This window comes from Varroa jacobsoni, unplaced genomic scaffold (genome assembly GCF_002532875.2).
Source record: "Varroa jacobsoni isolate VJ856 unplaced genomic scaffold, vjacob_1.0 scaffold_476, whole genome shotgun sequence".
NCBI classification, from domain to species: domain Eukaryota; kingdom Metazoa; phylum Arthropoda; class Arachnida; order Mesostigmata; family Varroidae; genus Varroa; species Varroa jacobsoni.
Genome location: NW_019213378.1, coordinates 105,241 through 124,752, shown reverse-complemented (window position 1 = coordinate 124,752; position 19,512 = coordinate 105,241). Strand labels below are relative to the sequence as shown.

The window sequence follows — 19,512 nt, the reverse complement described above, 5'->3', positions numbered from 1 at the left end:
GCAAAAAAGGGTAATTTTTCGCGTAGCAGTTAGTAACTATTGTATCAACGATTGACGATGAGCTGCTGGGTCACACTGCAACTGCTATGTATATCTAATAACTACAACAAATACAATTGTCATGTACAGTTTACGTGCCTAGATTTTTGTTTTTCATGATGCTGAGGTGATTTTTGACTAGCCATCGCCTGCAAGCCGACCTCACGTCTTCCGAATTCATAGAACAAGTATACAACGAGGTCAAATGCAAAATTACGTGATTCTCCAAGGAAGCGACACGTAGGGTTTGTTGTTGATTAGTGCGACAGTGATTTCAACAGCGTAGAAATTATTGAAAAAACATCTAAGTCTTTGAATGTATGACGTTACGGATTTTATTTTTGTCTAGAATCGGATACGTTGAATTATAGCTTAGTGTTATTCCAGGCATCTGTGCTTATCGGAATAAGAGTAGGATCTGATACTGCAATTTAACTCGATAAGACGCAAGGACGACTGGCAAAGAAATTCTGTATAGTACAGAATATGTCATATTTTTTGTCAGTTGATGAAATTTTACATCGATATACACCAAAACATATTAACTCAACCAACAATATACAACACATGTGTAGAAACAACGTTGTATCTGGCCACGATGACTTTATAAAGGAGGCTGTCATTAACGAGCGGGCTAACTGCGCCTGAGGTCATGATGACTACAAAAACGACAACAACAGCCCGTTTTCTGAGAAGTGCATACTTAATTCGATGAGATCCATTCGTAAACAAGCCGTTGACGTAGATGATAGTAGGTGATATCGATTGGTAGAGAATAATGCGATATTAACGTTATCAGTTTACAAATGGTGTGAAAGGAATCGTCTTCTAGGTGTCTAGCTAGGCCACAGGCGAAGTCCGACTATCGTTTGTGGGCAGGAAAGAAGGTGTTAATCGCATCCGTCCTACCAAAATTTTAAATCGTAGTATCTGTTAATTTAGACCAAAAGATAAGGAATGGGAGTGTGAGGGTTGTTTAGCTACATCTAACTATCAATAGAACGTAATAAAACAATCTATCTGCTGCCTTTTTCGTTAGGCAAAGGCACGTTACTAGAGAAGAAAAACATATTTTCTTCCTGTTGTTGCCACTATTGATGACGATTATCACCGCGCAACCGAATATGCGTCTCTGATGGCTCGTTGGTGACAAACCTAATCAAAGATACAATATTTTATTATTTGGCATAACAATTTGATAAGTGATTGCTTTATTTGAAGCAATTGTTTTGTTGATCCCTAAGTAAGGGTCGCCGATTATCCACTAGGCAGGCACTCTTTCCACCATCGATGTCGTTATTTACTATAAAAACGACACGAAAAATCATTAGCCTTACACTTCGTAACACTTCCGGTGCAACAACATGTGTACTCAGGTAAGATTTTTTTTTACGAATACAACCAAATCGTTAATGCTTTACCTTGGCAAAGTTGATCTGTGTTCTAAAGACCTGGATTTTACTCGTTAGCTTCGCCTCGCGCCCATTTCGTGCCCCCTTTTGCATTTTCTCTTTTTCTCTTTCCATTCTGAAGAGGGAATGAAGCGTTACGCTACTGATGATGGATGTCGTCAACAATGGCCATTAGAGCGGACTGGACCGAGCTTGCCCAGCAACGAGCTTAGTTTCTATTACATTTCTTCAGCCTTGCATATCATAGAGTTACATGTTCCGGACGTATTCATGTACATAGTTATATGGGACAAGCAGGAGCACCGAGAGTTTAGTTTTTTATTACTTCCACATGCCTCAATCGTGCAAATCGTAATTCAACGGACGTGTGCCGTAATTTTTTAAGATCGTTAAAACAATTTCCGAGCTGAAATACGGAAATAGGCCTTAGCGCTACGTTGGCTTGCTACTTTCCCTGAGCTTTGGGAAGATGCAAAGGTCACAACGGCTAGAATTGCTCAAAAGGACGGTTCAAGCATCGAGTTTGGGTGCAACAGATGCAACACGAGTAACGCGACATATGATTAGGTGATGCACTTTTGTGCCGAAGAACACATGATTTATTTTCCCAGGGTTAAGGCCTGTTTTAGTACATATCACTTAGTTATCCCGGTTAAACTTTTTGATCATGGTCTTTAGGAACAGCAAGACCACTAGGCATCAAGAGGTATAACTAAAAACACCGTGAATAAAAGAGAACTAGCTTTTTTCGATCCAACGACATTCAGAAAATTGCACTTTCGTTTTTAGCCTGTAGGAACCCGCTGAAGTAAGTGTAGATCCAAAAGGTTATTCTAAGACAGTTCTTGACACGTCTCCATCTCCGCAGTTCGTGCGGCACCACCCTTGCTATAAGTTTCTTTCGCTACCAAACGAGCTTTCAAAATGGTCGCGATGTTGGATCATCGAATCTGTGCTACTTGCACACTCGACATTGACTTGAAAATGTTTCGAGTGTTACGTCTGGTACTGCTTCGATGAAGTATTGCTTCAGACGCTCAGCAATTCAAATTTTGACCCATAGCCTGGTCCTTAAGAACCTTCTACACCGATTGTGGCCACTTGATTTCACTGCTAGCTGACTCTTTGCATCTTAGGTTGTCTTAAATAAAGTTAATAAGATTCTCTTATGCGTGTAATTCAATTTTTTTCAGGTATACCTTTTTTTGGCTGTGATCGTTTACGTTCGAGCACAAGGTAAGAGCGACCTATTTTGTAGCATTACGAGGCTAATAAAGCTTATAAGACTTTCACGCACGGTTATAGCTCTTTGCAAATGCCTTCACTCATCCCACGGCGGCACCGATCCATACTATAAAACTGCATATTGCCATATTTATATTCTAACCCTTTCCTCTTGGCTTTGCTAACGGCAGCAGATGTGAAGAAACTGTTTTCCCTTACGTCGCTCTCTAATGTAGATGGTCCCATATTTTTTGAAAAACCTCTAACAAATTTTGTCTATATGCTTGCTTGTCGCTTCGGCCTTTCGTACATGGCTAGTTTGAGACATCTAATAACGGCCGTAACCAATAACAGCTACATTCACTGCTTCATATGTTAGTATGATTTGTTTTTTTTTCTCTTATTAAAGCTTGATTCGTGAATCGCTCATTGGACTACACCGGCTTTTTTGCTTACTCGAGGTGTGTCACATCGGTGTGGAGCCGCTTATTGCTATTTATTACATATATACGTATCTTGTCAGTTGGAAAAAAAATCATGCTTGAAACTTACATTTATAGTATTGGAGCTTGATTTTTAAAAACAGCGTTCGTATACATAGACAGATAAATACACAGTCGTGTTTGTTGATTTTTTATAGTTCCTGCGCACAAAGTGGTGTCGTTAGGTTCTATTGTTATTGGTTACCAACCACCGCGTAGTATGCGCAATGTTAACCCGTACGCGAAATTTGATTCGGGATCGACGCAGAGTTTCCGCACATATAACGACGTGCGAGCATCCCAAACATCGCGCGCTATGGGCCGAGATGGCTATATTTACGGCGGGGTCCAGGTGAAAACGCCCAATGCACTCCACAGTTATTATCCATCCAACCCCACTCATACGAAAGAGCCTACGAGATTCAATTACCAGGTAATTCGCAGACCAGACAAACTTCACATAATGTCAGCAGGATCATATGTGTTAAGTTTTAATTATAACTTGCTGCTATATAGTTTATTTGCTAACGTCAAGCCCATGACCTTAACACTAACATTTTTTAGTGTACGAACCCCAACCGTGTCTGACCAACACTCAAGAAAAGGTTTATTCTTTACCTGTAAGTTACATTTTTAAGGATCGATCGTAATGTGATTACGTTTAAATATGTGAGCTTGTAAAATCATTTTGCACATGCTAATATCGACTGCTAATGCTAGGTTTAGTATTACAGGTCGATGGCAGTCCTTGTATCCTGAGTCATTCTTGCATTTTCACTTGTAGATATCGAAGCAAGTTACGATATGAACATTTTAATCATAAGCTGACAGCGTCTGGATGACTCGGTATCAATGAGGCTATCTTTACGAGGTTCCTTTCAATAAAACATATAAGTTTCACCGAATTCTATAATTAAAAAAAAATATATATATATATATTTTTTTTTATAATATATATATATATAACTTTATATATAAATATATATAAAGTCTGCTTTTATAAGAATAACTTGTCAACTGGATGGCAATGTGTAAGCATCTATAGTGTGGTTTAAAAGACATATAATAAATATTTCGTCTTATTTTAGGCATCGCAGATGCGCGATCATTTCCTACCGTCGCATGGGTACACTGTCAATGTCCCGAAAAATACGAAGCCCAAAACCTTCGCAGGGCCCGCCGTGCATGACACTTACGAGGCCTTCATTCACGCTGGGCAGATTTGATAGAACCCCCATCGAATGGGTTCCATGCAGTTCGTGCACTAAAGGACTACCGAAGCAAATAATGTGTTCTATATGGGAGCAGCGGTATATCAACATTAGCTTAGTGGAAAAATGAACGTAGGAAGTATTATTTATTATATGTATGCACTATTCATAGGTATGATTACTGGAGAGACTATCTCGTACTATATATGCCTTCATCGAAAAATTAAAATGAAAAAATGACTGTATATTACACTTACAGCGTTCCGCTTTCGAATTACTCTTGGTATTAATTAAATAGTATAAGTCACAGACTCCTCACAGCGGAAGCGTTAGATCCGCTTTCGGAATATCAGCGAACACAAACATCTAATGTTTTAGCAAGCAACGGGTCTTCACTAATATTATGAAGTTCGAGCAAGAATCGTAGCTCGTTTTAGAGCTGCAATTTCCCGAAGCTTAATCGTTTAATTGGTAAATCTGGGCGGGAAAAACTTCTGCAAATACCCGAGGTAGGAAGAACGTTTCTGGGTCGCCTTAACAATTGCTGTACCATTCAACACACCAGTACGTCCTTGATGACGTATATAGACGTATAAAACCGACGGTTTGTACTATATCCGGTCGTATTGGGCTTCCCAGGAATTTAAGAAAAACTTGCAGGTTTCAAAGCAGAATAGAAATCATTGTACTGAAGAGAAGATCATGGAAAATGCGCCAAAAGGTCATACAATTTTGAGCTTAAACTAGCAGCTGTAATCGAGATGGGTGTATGTATATCTGCAGCAGTAGTTTTCTAGATTTTTCGGCTTTTGCAGTCTTTGGGCCTTGGAAATTTTGGAACCTTTGACCTGAAAGTCCGCTAAATGTACCTTGCGTGCTGAAGAAAAACTTCATTGAGTGCACACGTATGAGCATTGTTTCAGGAGCTCCTCAGTAGTAAAATCAATCCCGAGTTTCGAGAAAGATCGACCTAAGAGCTGTTTCAGCCTTTAACTGAAACTAAGTAAGTGGCCATTAGAATTAATAAACTCAAAACAACAGCTAGTTTATTGTTGCGCTATGCCTCAAAAAATGCTCAACTTGAAACCAACTTAGAGAATTGTTACCTTTTGAATACTCCAGCTAATGAGCAACATTATTTAGATATTATCCAATTAAGCACTAAATAACTCTGTTTAAGAAATAATATCTATTTCTCTATAAGCCAAATTATACATTATTTACATTACTAGCAGCTTGTTTAGTTGAAATATCTCGTTCACACACACACAACTGACAATAGTTTAAAATTAAATTCTAAGCTTGTTGTGTGGCACAAAATTCTATAATAATATTTATATCAAATGTTTTTGACGATGTACAGCAAATGAACAAATGAAATGTTACTGTAAAATGTATCCATTTAGTAGTTTTTTTTTAACTTTTTGTTAAAGAAAGAGAAAGAAGCTCTCTTTATTTACCGTTGACACTGCACCTCTGTCTGATCATCTTTTCTAAGATGTATGTTGGGTCTTCACGAAGAACCTAGTGTGATTCCTGAGCACTTCTCGTAAGTCCATCTGGCACCGTGATTTCAGTCAAGTACCAACTTCGATGTATGGGGCTCACCTCACTTAATGACAGCACTGTGAACTGTCCGTGATTTCGAAAGGACCTAACTACTGCTACAGAACAGATTGTCCTTGTGAATCAGACAGGCCTGCTTGCGACTGACCATTAGAAGTTAGTTCGAAGTTAGGTTAGCTCATTTGAACGAACTGTAACAGTTTATGCATACCTAGTTCCTTTTCTACAGTTAAATGTAGTGTGTGTACTTTTTGCATATCTATATTCTTTTACCGGATAAATCCACATTTATTGTCGTTTGTTACATATTTGCCGTGTTGATCAAGTCCCAAATACGAAGCATCATCGTTGTATATTTGTGCGCATGTAGAAAGGTTTACAAGTGATCATGGGAAAAGCGGCGTGTGCTATATTCTTTACTATACATTTAGACAAACATTCATATAAGCAATGAACCCAATTGTCTTATGAATGGCGCTACATTCGGCAGTGGCGCTAAAGTCTAGATGTTTTGACTCGTCCTGGGACCTTCCCCAGCGACCTCACATATTACATTAGTTCGATGTAAAATTCAAAACTAAACTGTAATAACTCGTATAATAAATAAAGTCTTTTGATTACTTTCTCCAATTCTTTTGCGCTATCGTAAATAGTTTCAAAAGATTAGTATACAAATATGATTGCTTTTAATTTGGCAGAATTAACTTCTAAATCCAACTTCAACTTTATTTTCTAGCTTCTGCTATCCAATATGTGCATGTGTGTGTTCGTGTCTGTTAGAACAGATAATTACCCTTTCTTGGAAAAAAAATAGTGAGTGGAAAAACATAGTGCAGGCAAAATTTACATTACGTTTTGTGGCCTACTTCCTTCGGCTGTTGTGTATATCAAAAAGTTATTATGAATAAACTGCGAATCCATGCGTAGCCAGACTCGTTGTCAGATTTGTAATTTTTCCAAAAAAAAGCTACTTCTATAAAAAAAAAAATTAGCCTAGGCTATGGCTTAATTAATAATAAATAATGAATGTGATTCTTGTGCAATTGCGCAGATGCTCCCAAAACCGCAGTGTCCCACCGCACCATAAATAGTGGGCCTCTATAGAGGACATCGGTTCTGACATAATTTAAGCTGCTGCATAAAATATTTTACCGAAACATTATAGCCCTCGTAAGGGGCATTTATATGTATGTATCTTTCGAGTAGGGCGAATAACCTTCATTAACATTTTAGAGGTTCGCTCTTCTGAAATATCTACGATCGGCCATATAGTTTCGTGTATCCTCAACAAAATAAACAATTCATTTGACAATTGATAGTAATATAACGCCAAGTCGATTAGCATTTGGCGCATCGAAAACTTATTATTTTTACTTGTAAATTTTGTATTAGTAATAACACTCATGATATCGTCGCTACCAGCCACCCGCATGTGTCATTTTTGCTGTTCTGTCGCCGCAGTGGAGCTTCGATCAGATCACGTACGTGACGAAGCACAGAGACACATTTGCCATAACATGCCGCCATATGCGGCGCGCGAGACTATCATTATTATAGACATGGACAAGCAGCTCTAACGACGGTGGCGACTAGCGCTACCGCTGTACATACCAATATTTTTCATCTCTGTAGAATGGTTATTACTGTGTCACCGGTAAACGTCACCCCAACGTTATATGTAATGTGAGTCCTGGTTCTATTGCCCTCCGGAATGTTCTGCGAATTTAATGTATTCGAGCCGATCAAGTACACGGTAGTTCGATAAGTACGCCAGCTCCTAAACGGCATTCAATGGGCTAGTCTAAATCAAATTTTCATTGAATAATAGTTCTTACACGCAAGGCCAGTACGATTTACAGTTTCCATCAGTGTACGATCTATATCTTCATTATGTAAATCCTAATCATGTATGGTTTATATTTATTAGAAGCCCTTTCTATACACTCCTTTGATAGGCAAAGGCGCGTGTCTTTGTCTCTGGTACGCGTGGACGTTTATTGCTTAGGAAGCCTCTCCTAGCTGCATATTTTCTAGGCTAGGTTGCTTTAATCGAATAGTGATGATGGCATACGTACATAGGTAGATATGTTTATCCATTTGCGATGTATCATCTTGCTCAGCACATGCTCACGCTAAGGCCCGGTCTTCGATGCGGACGAAATATCGTTCGCAAGAACCGGTGAAGAATGTCGTGTTGTCGTGCATTTGGGTTGGAGCCGATTATTTACGATAGTATCGTACACTGCACGTTCCGAGATTTCCCCGCCGTCTTAGCTTTTTAAAGATTGGGCCTATCTTGTACCTTAGGCACACGTGAGAAGCTATTAATGTAGCTGAGGACATCTGTTTCTCAGGCCACTAGCTCATACGTACTGCATCATAACCTTGAGGTTAGGTCCCATACAATTCGCTCGTTCGCACAAGACGTTCCAGATTACCTGCCATGTGAAGCATGCATACGTTTGCCCAGCGAATATTAAGAAATGTTAATATCGAATTTAGGTATACAGGAACAGTTACACCGTTTACAAACAACCACTTTATAGAACTGAACTAACCATACATTACACTGTAGATTCTGGCCAGCTGCCATTGAAATAATTTTTTGCTCAAATGTTAATCATCCTCGTTACAGCTACACGTTAAAGTATTTTCTGTGGCCGCACCTGGGTGAGTCTGAGTGGGGTGATATGTGGGTCTCAACAAAACGGTGCCATCTGCTAGATCGTATTCTAAACACAGAAGTCAATATTGAAGGGGTAAGTTTTAACGAATGCGCAATTTTCCGTACCATGGCTTAATCCGTACAACCTCATAGTACCAGACTTTTCCTATAGGGATATTTGAAAAGTGGGGTCCTAAAAACGATCGACAATCGGACGTTTTACTTTGGACAATTGAAATCGTATGAAAATCTCGAAACGGCCACCTCAGTAACATAGCATTTGGGACATACGGCACACATTGCCAGTAGAAGTATGCTTATAATGTTGTGCATATCTTACAAGCTGGGGCCATTTGTCACAGTTCCGGTTACTGTTTCAAACATGTAGAGAGTATATATGGATGCTGACATGTTCGGTCCACTATGTACAAGAAAAACAATCTTGTTAAGCATTGCAAGCTCTTCAGAGTCTGACACGATGGCCTGGTAAACGTCTGCAACCAAACATGAAGCTCCTTGACTTCAATAGATATTACCATTTGGGTTTCATCTACACCCCACGCACACACGCACAGACCAGACAAGAGGCCTGGAATTTTGCATTCGGCAATGCTAATAAGTTTTCGTTCAAACGGCTGCAACGTCCGCTTACTTTTGATGATGGATCTTAAATAACTCCTAAGGCCCACCAATGCAAGCACTTGGCCAACAGATACACAATTAGACAGATGAAGTTCGTGGGACATGTTCTTATCCTTGGACGGCTTTTTTCTTAGGTATGTTTATTTAGTACAATAGTAAATTTGCAAATACAAGACCGCCTCTTGAATTTGCATGTGCCCAACCGGAGACCCCTTGGTTGCAGGTTCTCGGTGCTAACGCGTATGAAGCTCGTTGTTGCTAGCCGTGAAAATATACCTATGAGCAGATATCCGTGTTGTCAATAAGTGTTCAAGCTTCAGTTTCCAAGATAAGGCTGTAAATACTTGTCGATATTATCGACTGCAGCCAAGAAATATTTATCTTCCAAATAAAATAAGGCTTCAGACACGCAATATTCAACACATTTGATGCTCACCCTTAATGCTGAAACAAGATAGATTCCATCACATACGCCACAAGGATCAACTGTTGTTGGCCTGCTTCAGCCTGCCGACATATCTATGTGCCGAGAGAACGACATTGATCTCGTAAGCGCCATGCTTCGGCAAATATAGAGGCGAAATGTTTGTGTTTCGAATGCTGTAACGTTGACTAGAGATATAAATATGTGATTCCTTCGGATGTATCAAACATGTCTACCTGAATAAAAGAGCCAAAGCTTAGACAGCCGATCGACAGCAGAGACATTATGAACCAGTTTGAAGTTTCTTGCGCAGAGACAAGTGAGTTTCTATCAGCAACACGATGTCATTGATGTTACCACTGACGTTAGCGGCGGGAGTAATCTCATCAAACCGGTGACTTCTGCCGCTGTATTTGAGTTAGGAATCTGTTGCTTTGCCACTGACTGAATCTGATAACGTGATAAAAAAATAGCATCTGTAAACCAGGCGCGTATGCAAACGTATAAAGGGATCGAAGGCTCGATGGAGTTATTTATACGTGTTGTCTATCTATTCGCTGTTTGAGCGTACTTTCTGTGATGTCAAATAAGATGTTTAGGCTTAAATTTATTCGAATAAGAATTTTTCGAGATTAAAAATTGTTTCCAGATAGGTGTCTACCTTTCAACACGCAATAACCCTTAGATACGCAATCGAAAGGTGATTGTACGTTTCTTACACGGCCGATTAAATAAACATATCTTAAAATACCGGCAAAGATGCTTGTTTATCAAAATGATCTTGAACTCTGCTACCGTTATTAACTTAACTATTGTCATCGGCTAGAAAACATGACACTTGTTGATTGTTCCGCAAGCGTTTAAGGGTTTCGACTACTAGCTTACTAGACGTTTTTGTGCAATAGCAAATTCAGTAAAACTTGCTTGAAAGTTACTAGCTTTAATGTACGAGACAACCACAAAGCCGCGGCCCGGCTGAATGTGTCCGCCATTCATAATGGCTTCAGTACTATATTGCGGGTGCTAGGGGCAATCGAAGCTGCACCACGATATATATTTTCTAAGATGTTCGGAGTCGTTCAGAAAGCTAATTCGTACGAGCTAGTCAATGTGATCCTTCTCTTGGCAGTCTCAAAGACGAATCGCGTTTTGTATAAGTGCAAAGGTAAACATTTCCACGTTTCGTATTGCCCTCGAGAGGCTATATTTGCTCGAGTTTGCAAATTGATCTGAAGTCCGCTAACTACGGTTTCGTTGACCTATTCTTAACGCATGCGATTATCAATAACTGTTGGCCTTTTGGTGAAGCCCTTGCTGTTTGCTCGTTTTAATCTAGGATCAAAAACTGGCGATCGATAAACGATGAAGCAGCTTCCTCATGAGATGAAAACCTTTTCTGTAAGCTGCTATCTACTTAAATATATTGTCACGTGCCAGCGCCACAGCTGATTAGCTTTTTTAATTGCATCGCGTACAGTCATATGACGTTATCGTCATGTGATTTATGAGCGACAAGCGCTATGCTTTTGCAGGTGTTGTGGTTCGTCATGGATGCCCCCAGTAATTCAATATCCCCACGCTGCATTGGCCAACATAGTAACGTCAGTACAGGTGGTGATCGCAGCAACGTCGCAGCATTGACGAAGGGGGCAAAGTTAGACGCTTTTCAAACAAGCAGATTGCTCGAGCAGCCGGGACGAGAAAGGTGGTGCTATTTAGAGGGTCTGTCACTGCTACTGTGTACATGGATAAGAATCCGAGAATTCCTCTGTTTTCACGATAGCAGATAAATACGGAAAACTGAAGCATTACTAATAGTCGTTCAAAGGACGAAAAACAGAAGCTGTAGTACCACGTATACCATTGGCCCGTGTGTTAATACCGTACATACAACCAAAGTAACCTTGAAAACGGCCCTCTTCGTTTTGCCCGACAAATGAACTAACGAAAAACGAAATATAATAATAATTGTAAAGATTTGCGTCTGAATGCTCGACTCCTGTCCCGGTAGTGTTATCCTGCTAGTTGTGCCGGTAGCAGTAGTGGCATAATCGAACAGGCAGCCTCTTCTGATGTCTAAATAGGTATATAATATTATATTACTATCTGCGTTTGCGTTCGTGCTTGCGTGTGCATGTACACACAGAAGCCCTCATCAATAGTCTAATGACAAACTGGTAGAAAAGCGTAACCAGTCGGCAAACTGTCTCAGTCTCTTCTCTCTGCGATTCCCTCCTGCCGCAGACGCTCAATGCCACCGTAACGCGTCGACGATGGCCGGTGCTGTCAGCCGCGCGACGAGCTATTTAACGCGAGCGAGCGCGTCGTCGTAGTCATCTCACAGCCGTCGTCGTCTTCATCTCACCATGAACCCTCTGGTAAGGCAGCGTAGTTCGTCCTAATGTCTGTGTCCTGTACGGCGATGGCGAAAATCATTTCTTTGCTTATTTTGATGACACTCCTCGACACTGATCTTGTTATTTGCTCTCTGGTGCTGCTTCTGCGCTGTCGCCTACGTCTGGCCATGCTCTCCGGAGTTCAGTAAAAATCGTTAAGTGAAATCATGCGCAAACCTAAGTTAGAAGTATACCTTGCACTTATGTATAGCTGGATGCGTCACAGCTAAAGTAAAGGCTTCGGTTTTGCAAACGTTTTTGACCGTGTGCTTCGAAAACACTGAATAGCTGACTGCTACTTGTGTCTGTACGAAAACTAACTGGAGTTTCTATATGTGATAAATGAGTTTTCGTTTTCGTTTGTAATCACTGTAATTTATATTTTCTGTCTAACATTTTTTCGATGTCAATGGTTTGCATTATCGACCCTAATCTTCCTTTGGGCTTCTATGCTACGCACCTGTCTGTCATTACTATGTGATGATGATGTTTGCATTGAAGTACGTACTGACGGTAATGGCCGGTGCTGTCGTGGCGCAGTACTCGGATCCCGCCTCACACGGATTCACCATCAACGCACCTGGTCTCACAAATACCGCTACATTTGGTTACGGGTCTGGTCTATCTTCCGGACCGGCTACCCGGCCCGCGGCTGCTGCCGACCCAGTGGCCCGCCCAGCGGTCGCCAGGTCGTACGTGCCCCTGTCATCCTCTAATGCCGATCCTCAAGTCACATTGACACAGCGCTCCTTTACGTTATCAAATGTCGGTAGTGTGGGAGGTCCGACAGGCTCTGTGATTGGTGAACGACGTCTCCTCACTAGTTCCAACGCGGTTCTTCCTCGTCAGCAAACAGGTGCCGGTGTGCCCGCTGGACGTCAGCTGGGCGGCAACGCTCTTGGCACGACGGTTGTTACCCTCTCGTCTCGTGGCCCTGGGGGTGCTCCTGCACCCCTTTCCAACTACTATGGTGGAGCTGCCGGAGGGCGCCGTTTGGTTTCATCGAGCGGAGCCGTTGGAGGGAGCCCGTTTAATCCTACTATCCAACGCGAACCTTCTCGCTTCCAGTATGCTGTAAGTATACTTCCCTTAGCTTTACCCTTATTTTTGTTACCATAAAAGGTCACACATAAAACCGCGCAGGTTTTGCCCATGGAGTATCAGGATCTAGCTAGATGTCGTTTTTGTCAGTAGCACTATAATGAAAAGAGCACCAAGTTACCCAGTTTGGCAGAGATAGATATCTGTTGCGCACGTGATATAGCGTCAATGGTAGAATTTAAGCATTGGAGAACAAATTTGCAGCCGTGATTGTGGTTTGTACAATCTATTAAAATATAAGCTGCCTGTCTTGTACTGTGTATCCAGTTCTGCTTATATATAGCGGCCAGTGATTTCATCTTGTTCTTCGCCTTGAAGCGCATCCTATGCAGTGCTCGTCTAAAAGGTGTTACGATTGACTTACTGTATATTACTCCACAGCCCCCTCAGGCGCGAGGCAATTTCGCTCCGTCGCACGGTTACACTGTGAATGCTCCTGGATTCACAAAGCACAAAACATTTGCCGGCCCCGCTGTCCACGGAACTAACCAAGCCTTCCTCCATGCTTCGTCCGGATGAGAAAAAACAAGCCAGAAAAAAGTGTCATCGAAAAACGTGATTGCAGAAATAATCATGAGAAAAATGAATTTAAATAAACGTTGCGACGATACGATTTGTAACTTAAGCGATTGAAAGAAAACACATAGGAACTTGTTTTAACAAAACCGTTAGCATAGAGTGTCTTCTTGTAATGCTCGTTGTTGTTATACTTAATAAATGCTAGTCTTAATCAGATGTTATCATTGGTTCCTCTAACGTGAATTTAAAGCCCTACACTATTTATATCATAAAGCACTATCTCGTCAGGCGTATCTTAGGCTGTATAGCGATTTGCTTTTTTACACTTTGCTATAAATTGCCGGAAAGACCGTTTATTTAGGTTGTTCGGCCTATTTGGAGGGCATATATAAACTTAACGGTTATGACCTGTTTGAAAATAATTCATTCTTTTGTAACATGTTTGCATCATCTCGACAGTCATTTACCTAACCTGTTGCTTCTATATTTATATAATAACGTAAACACTTTTTATTTGTGTGCCCACCCCGAAACCCCTTCAAGATTATATCTCGCTATTTCCGTTCGCATTCATTGTCTTCGTATTTGTCTATGATATTTGTTTTCTTACTTCGGGCTATCAATATGCTAACCGTTGCTCATAAAGGCATTCGATGCTGATGAAAAGTACACACTACGTGGAACACCAATGTTCTAATGGTTTCCTTGGCGTTCCATGTTTCTGTTATTGTTCAAACATATTTATTAATTAAAATTAAAGAATTAAAAATATTCAGTTGCCTCTAAATGAGATCAAGGCTTTAGTTTGAATGACTTTGATGTCACAACCTGGGATCCTAAGCTCTATTTTACATACACCTAATTAAATTTCTTCGGGGCATATTTACCCTTTAACCTTAATCCTAGCCAAACACAATAAAAGTTAAGTGCCAATGTGCATGGTAGTAGATTTTCCCATTAGCTATATGTTGGTTCAATATATTACACTTAATTTTCTATGGGCTCATATATATATATATGCTCTTGGAGCATTTATCTAAAAAATTATTTCGTTGTCAAGTTCAGTTACTATTTATAACTATAGTTATCAGCACTAACTACAGTTATACTCTGTTTTAAGAGTTAGGGTTTTTCACCTTGACGGATTATCTATTAACGTACGTATACATATTTGACCACTAAATATTATACCCCTTAGACTAGATGTCTAAACGATAACAAAATTTCGTTGCTGAACTTCAAATAGGAAAGTAGCAACAAATAATAAAAGTTCATAGTAAAAGTTGGAAGAAAAGTCGGACTGCTGTGCCACTTTTAGCCTTTCCGAAACATTCTATAAGTTAAACTCTTTCAACCAATTGAAGTTAGATGCTGAGAAAAGTTTAGTGAAACTCTCATTAACTTCACACTGAGCTACATTTTGCTTATGACCTGCCTTATTCACAAGGAAAGCTCCAGGTGTGATTGCACACTTTAACCCCTTTGTTAGAGTCATGCGTGTGCGCATAAAAACAACTATGCTCTCCATTGCTTTATAATTGTTTGCGGAGCGCGCAGAAAGTCTTCATCGAAATAGGCCATCTACGTATCGTTTGTTGGCCGAAACCTCTTGTAAGGTGTGACATTTAACTGACAGAAGTGCTGTTTTCGAGTTTGGAAGCTGCTTGTTGATACGTTCGAACGCCTTTCTATCCGTTATGTGGAACCTACCAAGAATTAGTGGGATTTCCAGCTCTGTTTCCCTACACAGCCATTGCAAGATCGCGCGTTTTACGTACGCACCCCCTTCTTCAAGCTTTTCAGTGTCTCTTTTCAAAAATGAATACCATACTAATGCTGCACACACTATGAGTGGCTCACCGTATATCGTGGCTCACAGAAGCTTGGGCTTTTTAGAAAAGATAAGCGTAAGACTGAATCAGAACGGTGTGTTGTGCGGAGAACTATATAGTATTTTAGGATAGCTGTTGTAGTAGCCCCTAAACCCTGAAAAAAGTTTGTAGATTGCCCGCAAGATGGAGTATGATTAGAATTTCCATGCATCGAGTGTAGAACGACGCATTTTTTAACCGGTAGTTCTAAATCTGTTAGACCACTCGTGGATATTACAGTTGCGGTGTATTATCTATATGAAATGTATCTTGAAAAAATTGTATGCTATTATCCATTGGCTCTCACAGGTAAGATGCGGATGCTTAGAGTCCAATCGGTCACAAACGCCTGAAAGGGGAAGTATCTTGAAAGCTCGTAATGAAGTACCTGTTGGAAGACATATGTGCTATTTTATGGTTACTCGTTGTAGATAAGTAGTAAACAAGTGTAGGTACTCAACCTTGTGAGAATCATTTTCTTCTAGATATATCCGCCGCACATATATGAGAGGCGTTCGTCAGTTATACAATAAACTAATGAATCCGTACGTGCTGTTCACATGTGCGGTTGCGATCATTAATAAACCTCTTCCAGCCTATTAAGTACAGTTTAGGTTTCATTGCAGCGCTATTTTTTTTTTGCATGGTTGAGTTTTTCTCATCCTGGATGCAGAATTTCAATTAAAAGTGACTCGAGCCGATCGCTTTCGGAACACCTGAAAATCTGACGCTGAATTGCCTTTATATAGGACAATGTCGAGGCGAGGCGAGGCGAGGAGAGGCGTCATGTTCGTGGTGTGTTAGGTAAAGATCCGTACCAAAAAGCATCAAGAAGAAATGCTCCCTTGCACGCTTATGCTTGGTACGCTCGGCATGTTCCAATCGATAGAACAGGACGGATTTAGATCAGGTTAGATAGGATATTGTATATTGACATCTTACTATTTTAGGTTCGTTCAGCGTTTGCATGCGGCTTACATGAAGTAGGCTATTATAGGTCGCTTTACTCTGTCGGGTTCCGACGCTGTAAGCAACAACTTCGGACGAAAAAGATCTGATCTTAATTTCGAAACACGGCATTTGATTTACTAAGAATACAAGAATGTCTCCATTAGACGATAATCTGCCTCCCTGGAATAATCCGAATTAGCTAGTGTATTTAAGTTTCCTGTTCTTCGGAGAGCCATATTTCTGCTATTAAAATGGTATCTACTTTCCTGATTTCAAAGCAATTGTAGAGTGCCTATTTTTATTATATATATATATATAATTACTTTATTTTTACGCGCGTTTGAGCAAATGTGTCAAGGTATCGTTTAATTCGCCGTTAGATCTATCGTCAATTACAAATCACACTACGGAGAAGGATTCTAAGGCCGAAGTTTCGCGTGTTATTTTACACCGGTGCTAATTCGCCATCGTGCTCTCTTAGGACATGATTAATCACGTTATCATAATCTGCCTTCTGCGGATTTTCATTTTTTTGACTTTCATGGCGGTGCCTATACAAAGCTTTGGCCAACACGCTAGCCTTCGCAGACCGCTATTATGTAGCAGCAAGTTGTGGGATATATACCAAATGTTGAATTTTGTAATCTTTCTATATTTGCATATGAGAAGCTGTATGTTCATCCAATAAGTTTCAGGAACAAGACAGCTTAAAGCATGTTTGAGCGTCAAAGCCACTGAGCGCAGGAACATTCTGCTACTACCGTAAATGGCCAGTCAAACAACAGCTCAATGTCGTGGTAAATACAGAAGAAAAGGCTCGAAAATGTAACTTCCAAACGATAACATACTAGGGGCTTTTCTAAAAGTGATGCGTTGCGTTGGCACTGCAAGGTAAGGAGGAGAGACTCAGGAGGCGAATCAATTCAAGGTAACAGACTGTGTTGCAGCCCAGCTTGAGATAGATCATCTAAAACTTAGCTTACGACTACCCTATCTGTACCAGTAAAAGGGAAACCATTGCGTAGAATCAGTAGAGAAAGGACTCCGAGCTATTAAAGTTGATGCCCACAAACCTTAGAGTAGAGAAACGATAGGTACCACGAGAACGACGACCAAAATAACGTAATATATTCGTAATGCATCAACACGTACGAACGCTTTTCGACGGTGCTATTGAAGCTACGTTCCGATGAACATAAGGAATTATTTAGAATGTGTCCATAAACAACTAGACGAAATGATAATTTCGAATCCTTCGCGCAAATGTAAACAATGGGGAAGAACCAAAATGTTCTATGTCTCTTACATACAACTGAAAGTTTCCACTACTATATAAAATAAGTTGGTTTCAAAATCAATGTCCATTATTGTCTACAAGGAAAATAAGCAATGGCACTGTACGTTTATGTGAAGATTCCAACAATCCAACACGACAGAGCTATATAAAACAGAAGTTACTACTCGGTTGCCCTTGCAAGAAAGCAATGAGCGCTGCTTCAAAACATTCACCCTATCAATGTTCAGAGAGGAGATTCCGAAGTGCAGTTAATGCATTTCTTGTAATCTCAAATTATATTTGAAAGGTAAGGCAAATTATATTTAGAGGTAAAAAGGTTAGATGCGTTTTTCTAGCTCCTTTGCTCTAACTCGGTTTCGCCTGTCCCAGATTTCAATCTTCAAAGGACTGAATGTGTTAAACAACACATGCAGTCAATAGTTGACCATTCTGGGAGCTCTGAGCCAGCATCCGTCAATAACTCGAGCAAATGCAAAGCCGGACACCGTCGACGTTCATTATTATGTAAAGAAATAAAGAACCAGATAGTATAAGAGCTTAACTATGTATGTCAAATTGAGTGAAGTCATATAGTTGTACAGCTGAGTATATGTCGACATCGTATCCCATATGGCCGCTTCGAAACTACATTTTGACGACGACTTTATTAGCATAGGGTACCTATGCGCCATATAATCACGACCATGAATCATACGTAACTATTTACACCAGAATCACATTCAGTCACGATAATTATTCAGATTTAATTGCGGTCGCGTTGACTTTCATTATAGTTCCTTCTTCGATCGAACGTTACCCATCGATGCCCCGGTACCCCAGCCATCTAAAGGCCGGCTTCGCACCGAGCAACAGAACGTTATATAGATCAATGCTAGATGATAGATAGGTACAGTCTATGATCTGCCTACCCTGGCGGTCCCTAGTATCGTCTTCTCTAGCCATAATAGGGGCCTTTTTTTAATAAATATAGCATTTTTTTCTTTTGCGTCGTCAAATGCTCCGTTTTTTCACACGAAATATTTACGCACGGTGAATACAAACGCAGTATCTATTGCACTATATACGACTATACATTGAAATGTTTAGGTTTTTGCAAAGAGCTCTTTCAAGGATAATTCGTTGTCTTCAAGAAAATAAATGACTAACTGAACATTACACAGATCGACTGCTTAACAGTTAGTTTGGAAAACCTAAATGATGCATTTCAATAACTAGTCTCACTTTAATGATTTTGTATCCTTATTAAAACATCCTCGAAGCCGGACCAGTCCAACGAAGATGAGCCTTCAAACATCAGGTCAATTGCTACTGAAACTAATGATATTTCGCATTGTAAGCAAAACAGCATTTAGTCATGTCCTCGATGCTCCATGAATGCTTTCAGGCAAAGGACAATCTTGCCGCCAGGCAAGGTAAGGACAGCCCAGTACTAGTTATGTAGTAATATAATATAGTAATTTTACTCACGTGGCGCTTGCTTTCAGTCTACGAAATAATTGTCGAATCAATCGTCTTTCCTTCAGGAGATCCAGGGCTCAAACCTAGTTTTCATGCTTCCGAATGGCTATAAATTTTCTTTTCGCTATTAAGTAACAGCATGAGATGTAGCGAGAAGAGATTCTCGCCTAAACTTCTAAAAGCAATCAGTCATCAGAAAAAGCACAAATAGTATAATTTATGCTTTTTCATTAGAACATCCTGGTGGTTAAAAA

The 19,512-nt window shown here is 40.2% G+C and overlaps 2 protein-coding genes and 1 long non-coding RNA gene across 3 annotated transcripts; 2 read left to right on the top strand and 1 right to left on the bottom strand.

The window, feature by feature from the left end:
* Window positions 1-1,347: 1,347 nt before the first annotated feature.
* LOC111260786 (uncharacterized) lies at window positions 1,348-4,642 on the top strand. Its single transcript, XM_022833788.2, has 4 exons — window positions 1,348-1,415; window positions 2,645-2,687; window positions 3,316-3,590; window positions 4,246-4,642. The coding sequence occupies exons 1-4, from the start codon at window positions 1,404-1,406 to the stop codon at window positions 4,381-4,383; spliced, it is 468 nt and encodes a 155-aa protein (XP_022689523.1). The 5' UTR covers window positions 1,348-1,403; the 3' UTR covers window positions 4,384-4,642.
* Window positions 4,643-6,182: 1,540 nt separating this feature from the next.
* Window positions 6,183-9,986, bottom strand: LOC147753454 (uncharacterized). Its single transcript, XR_015311198.1, has 2 exons — window positions 9,678-9,986; window positions 6,183-8,372 (listed from the first exon to the last, which is right to left on the bottom strand). It is a non-coding gene; the product is annotated as an uncharacterized LOC147753454 (long non-coding RNA).
* Window positions 9,987-11,892: 1,906 nt separating this feature from the next.
* On the top strand, window positions 11,893-13,892 carry LOC111260785 (uncharacterized). Its single transcript, XM_022833787.2, has 3 exons — window positions 11,893-12,043; window positions 12,563-13,135; window positions 13,544-13,892. The coding sequence occupies exons 1-3, from the start codon at window positions 12,032-12,034 to the stop codon at window positions 13,679-13,681; spliced, it is 723 nt and encodes a 240-aa protein (XP_022689522.1). The 5' UTR covers window positions 11,893-12,031; the 3' UTR covers window positions 13,682-13,892.
* The last annotated feature ends 5,620 nt before the right edge of the window (window positions 13,893-19,512 follow it).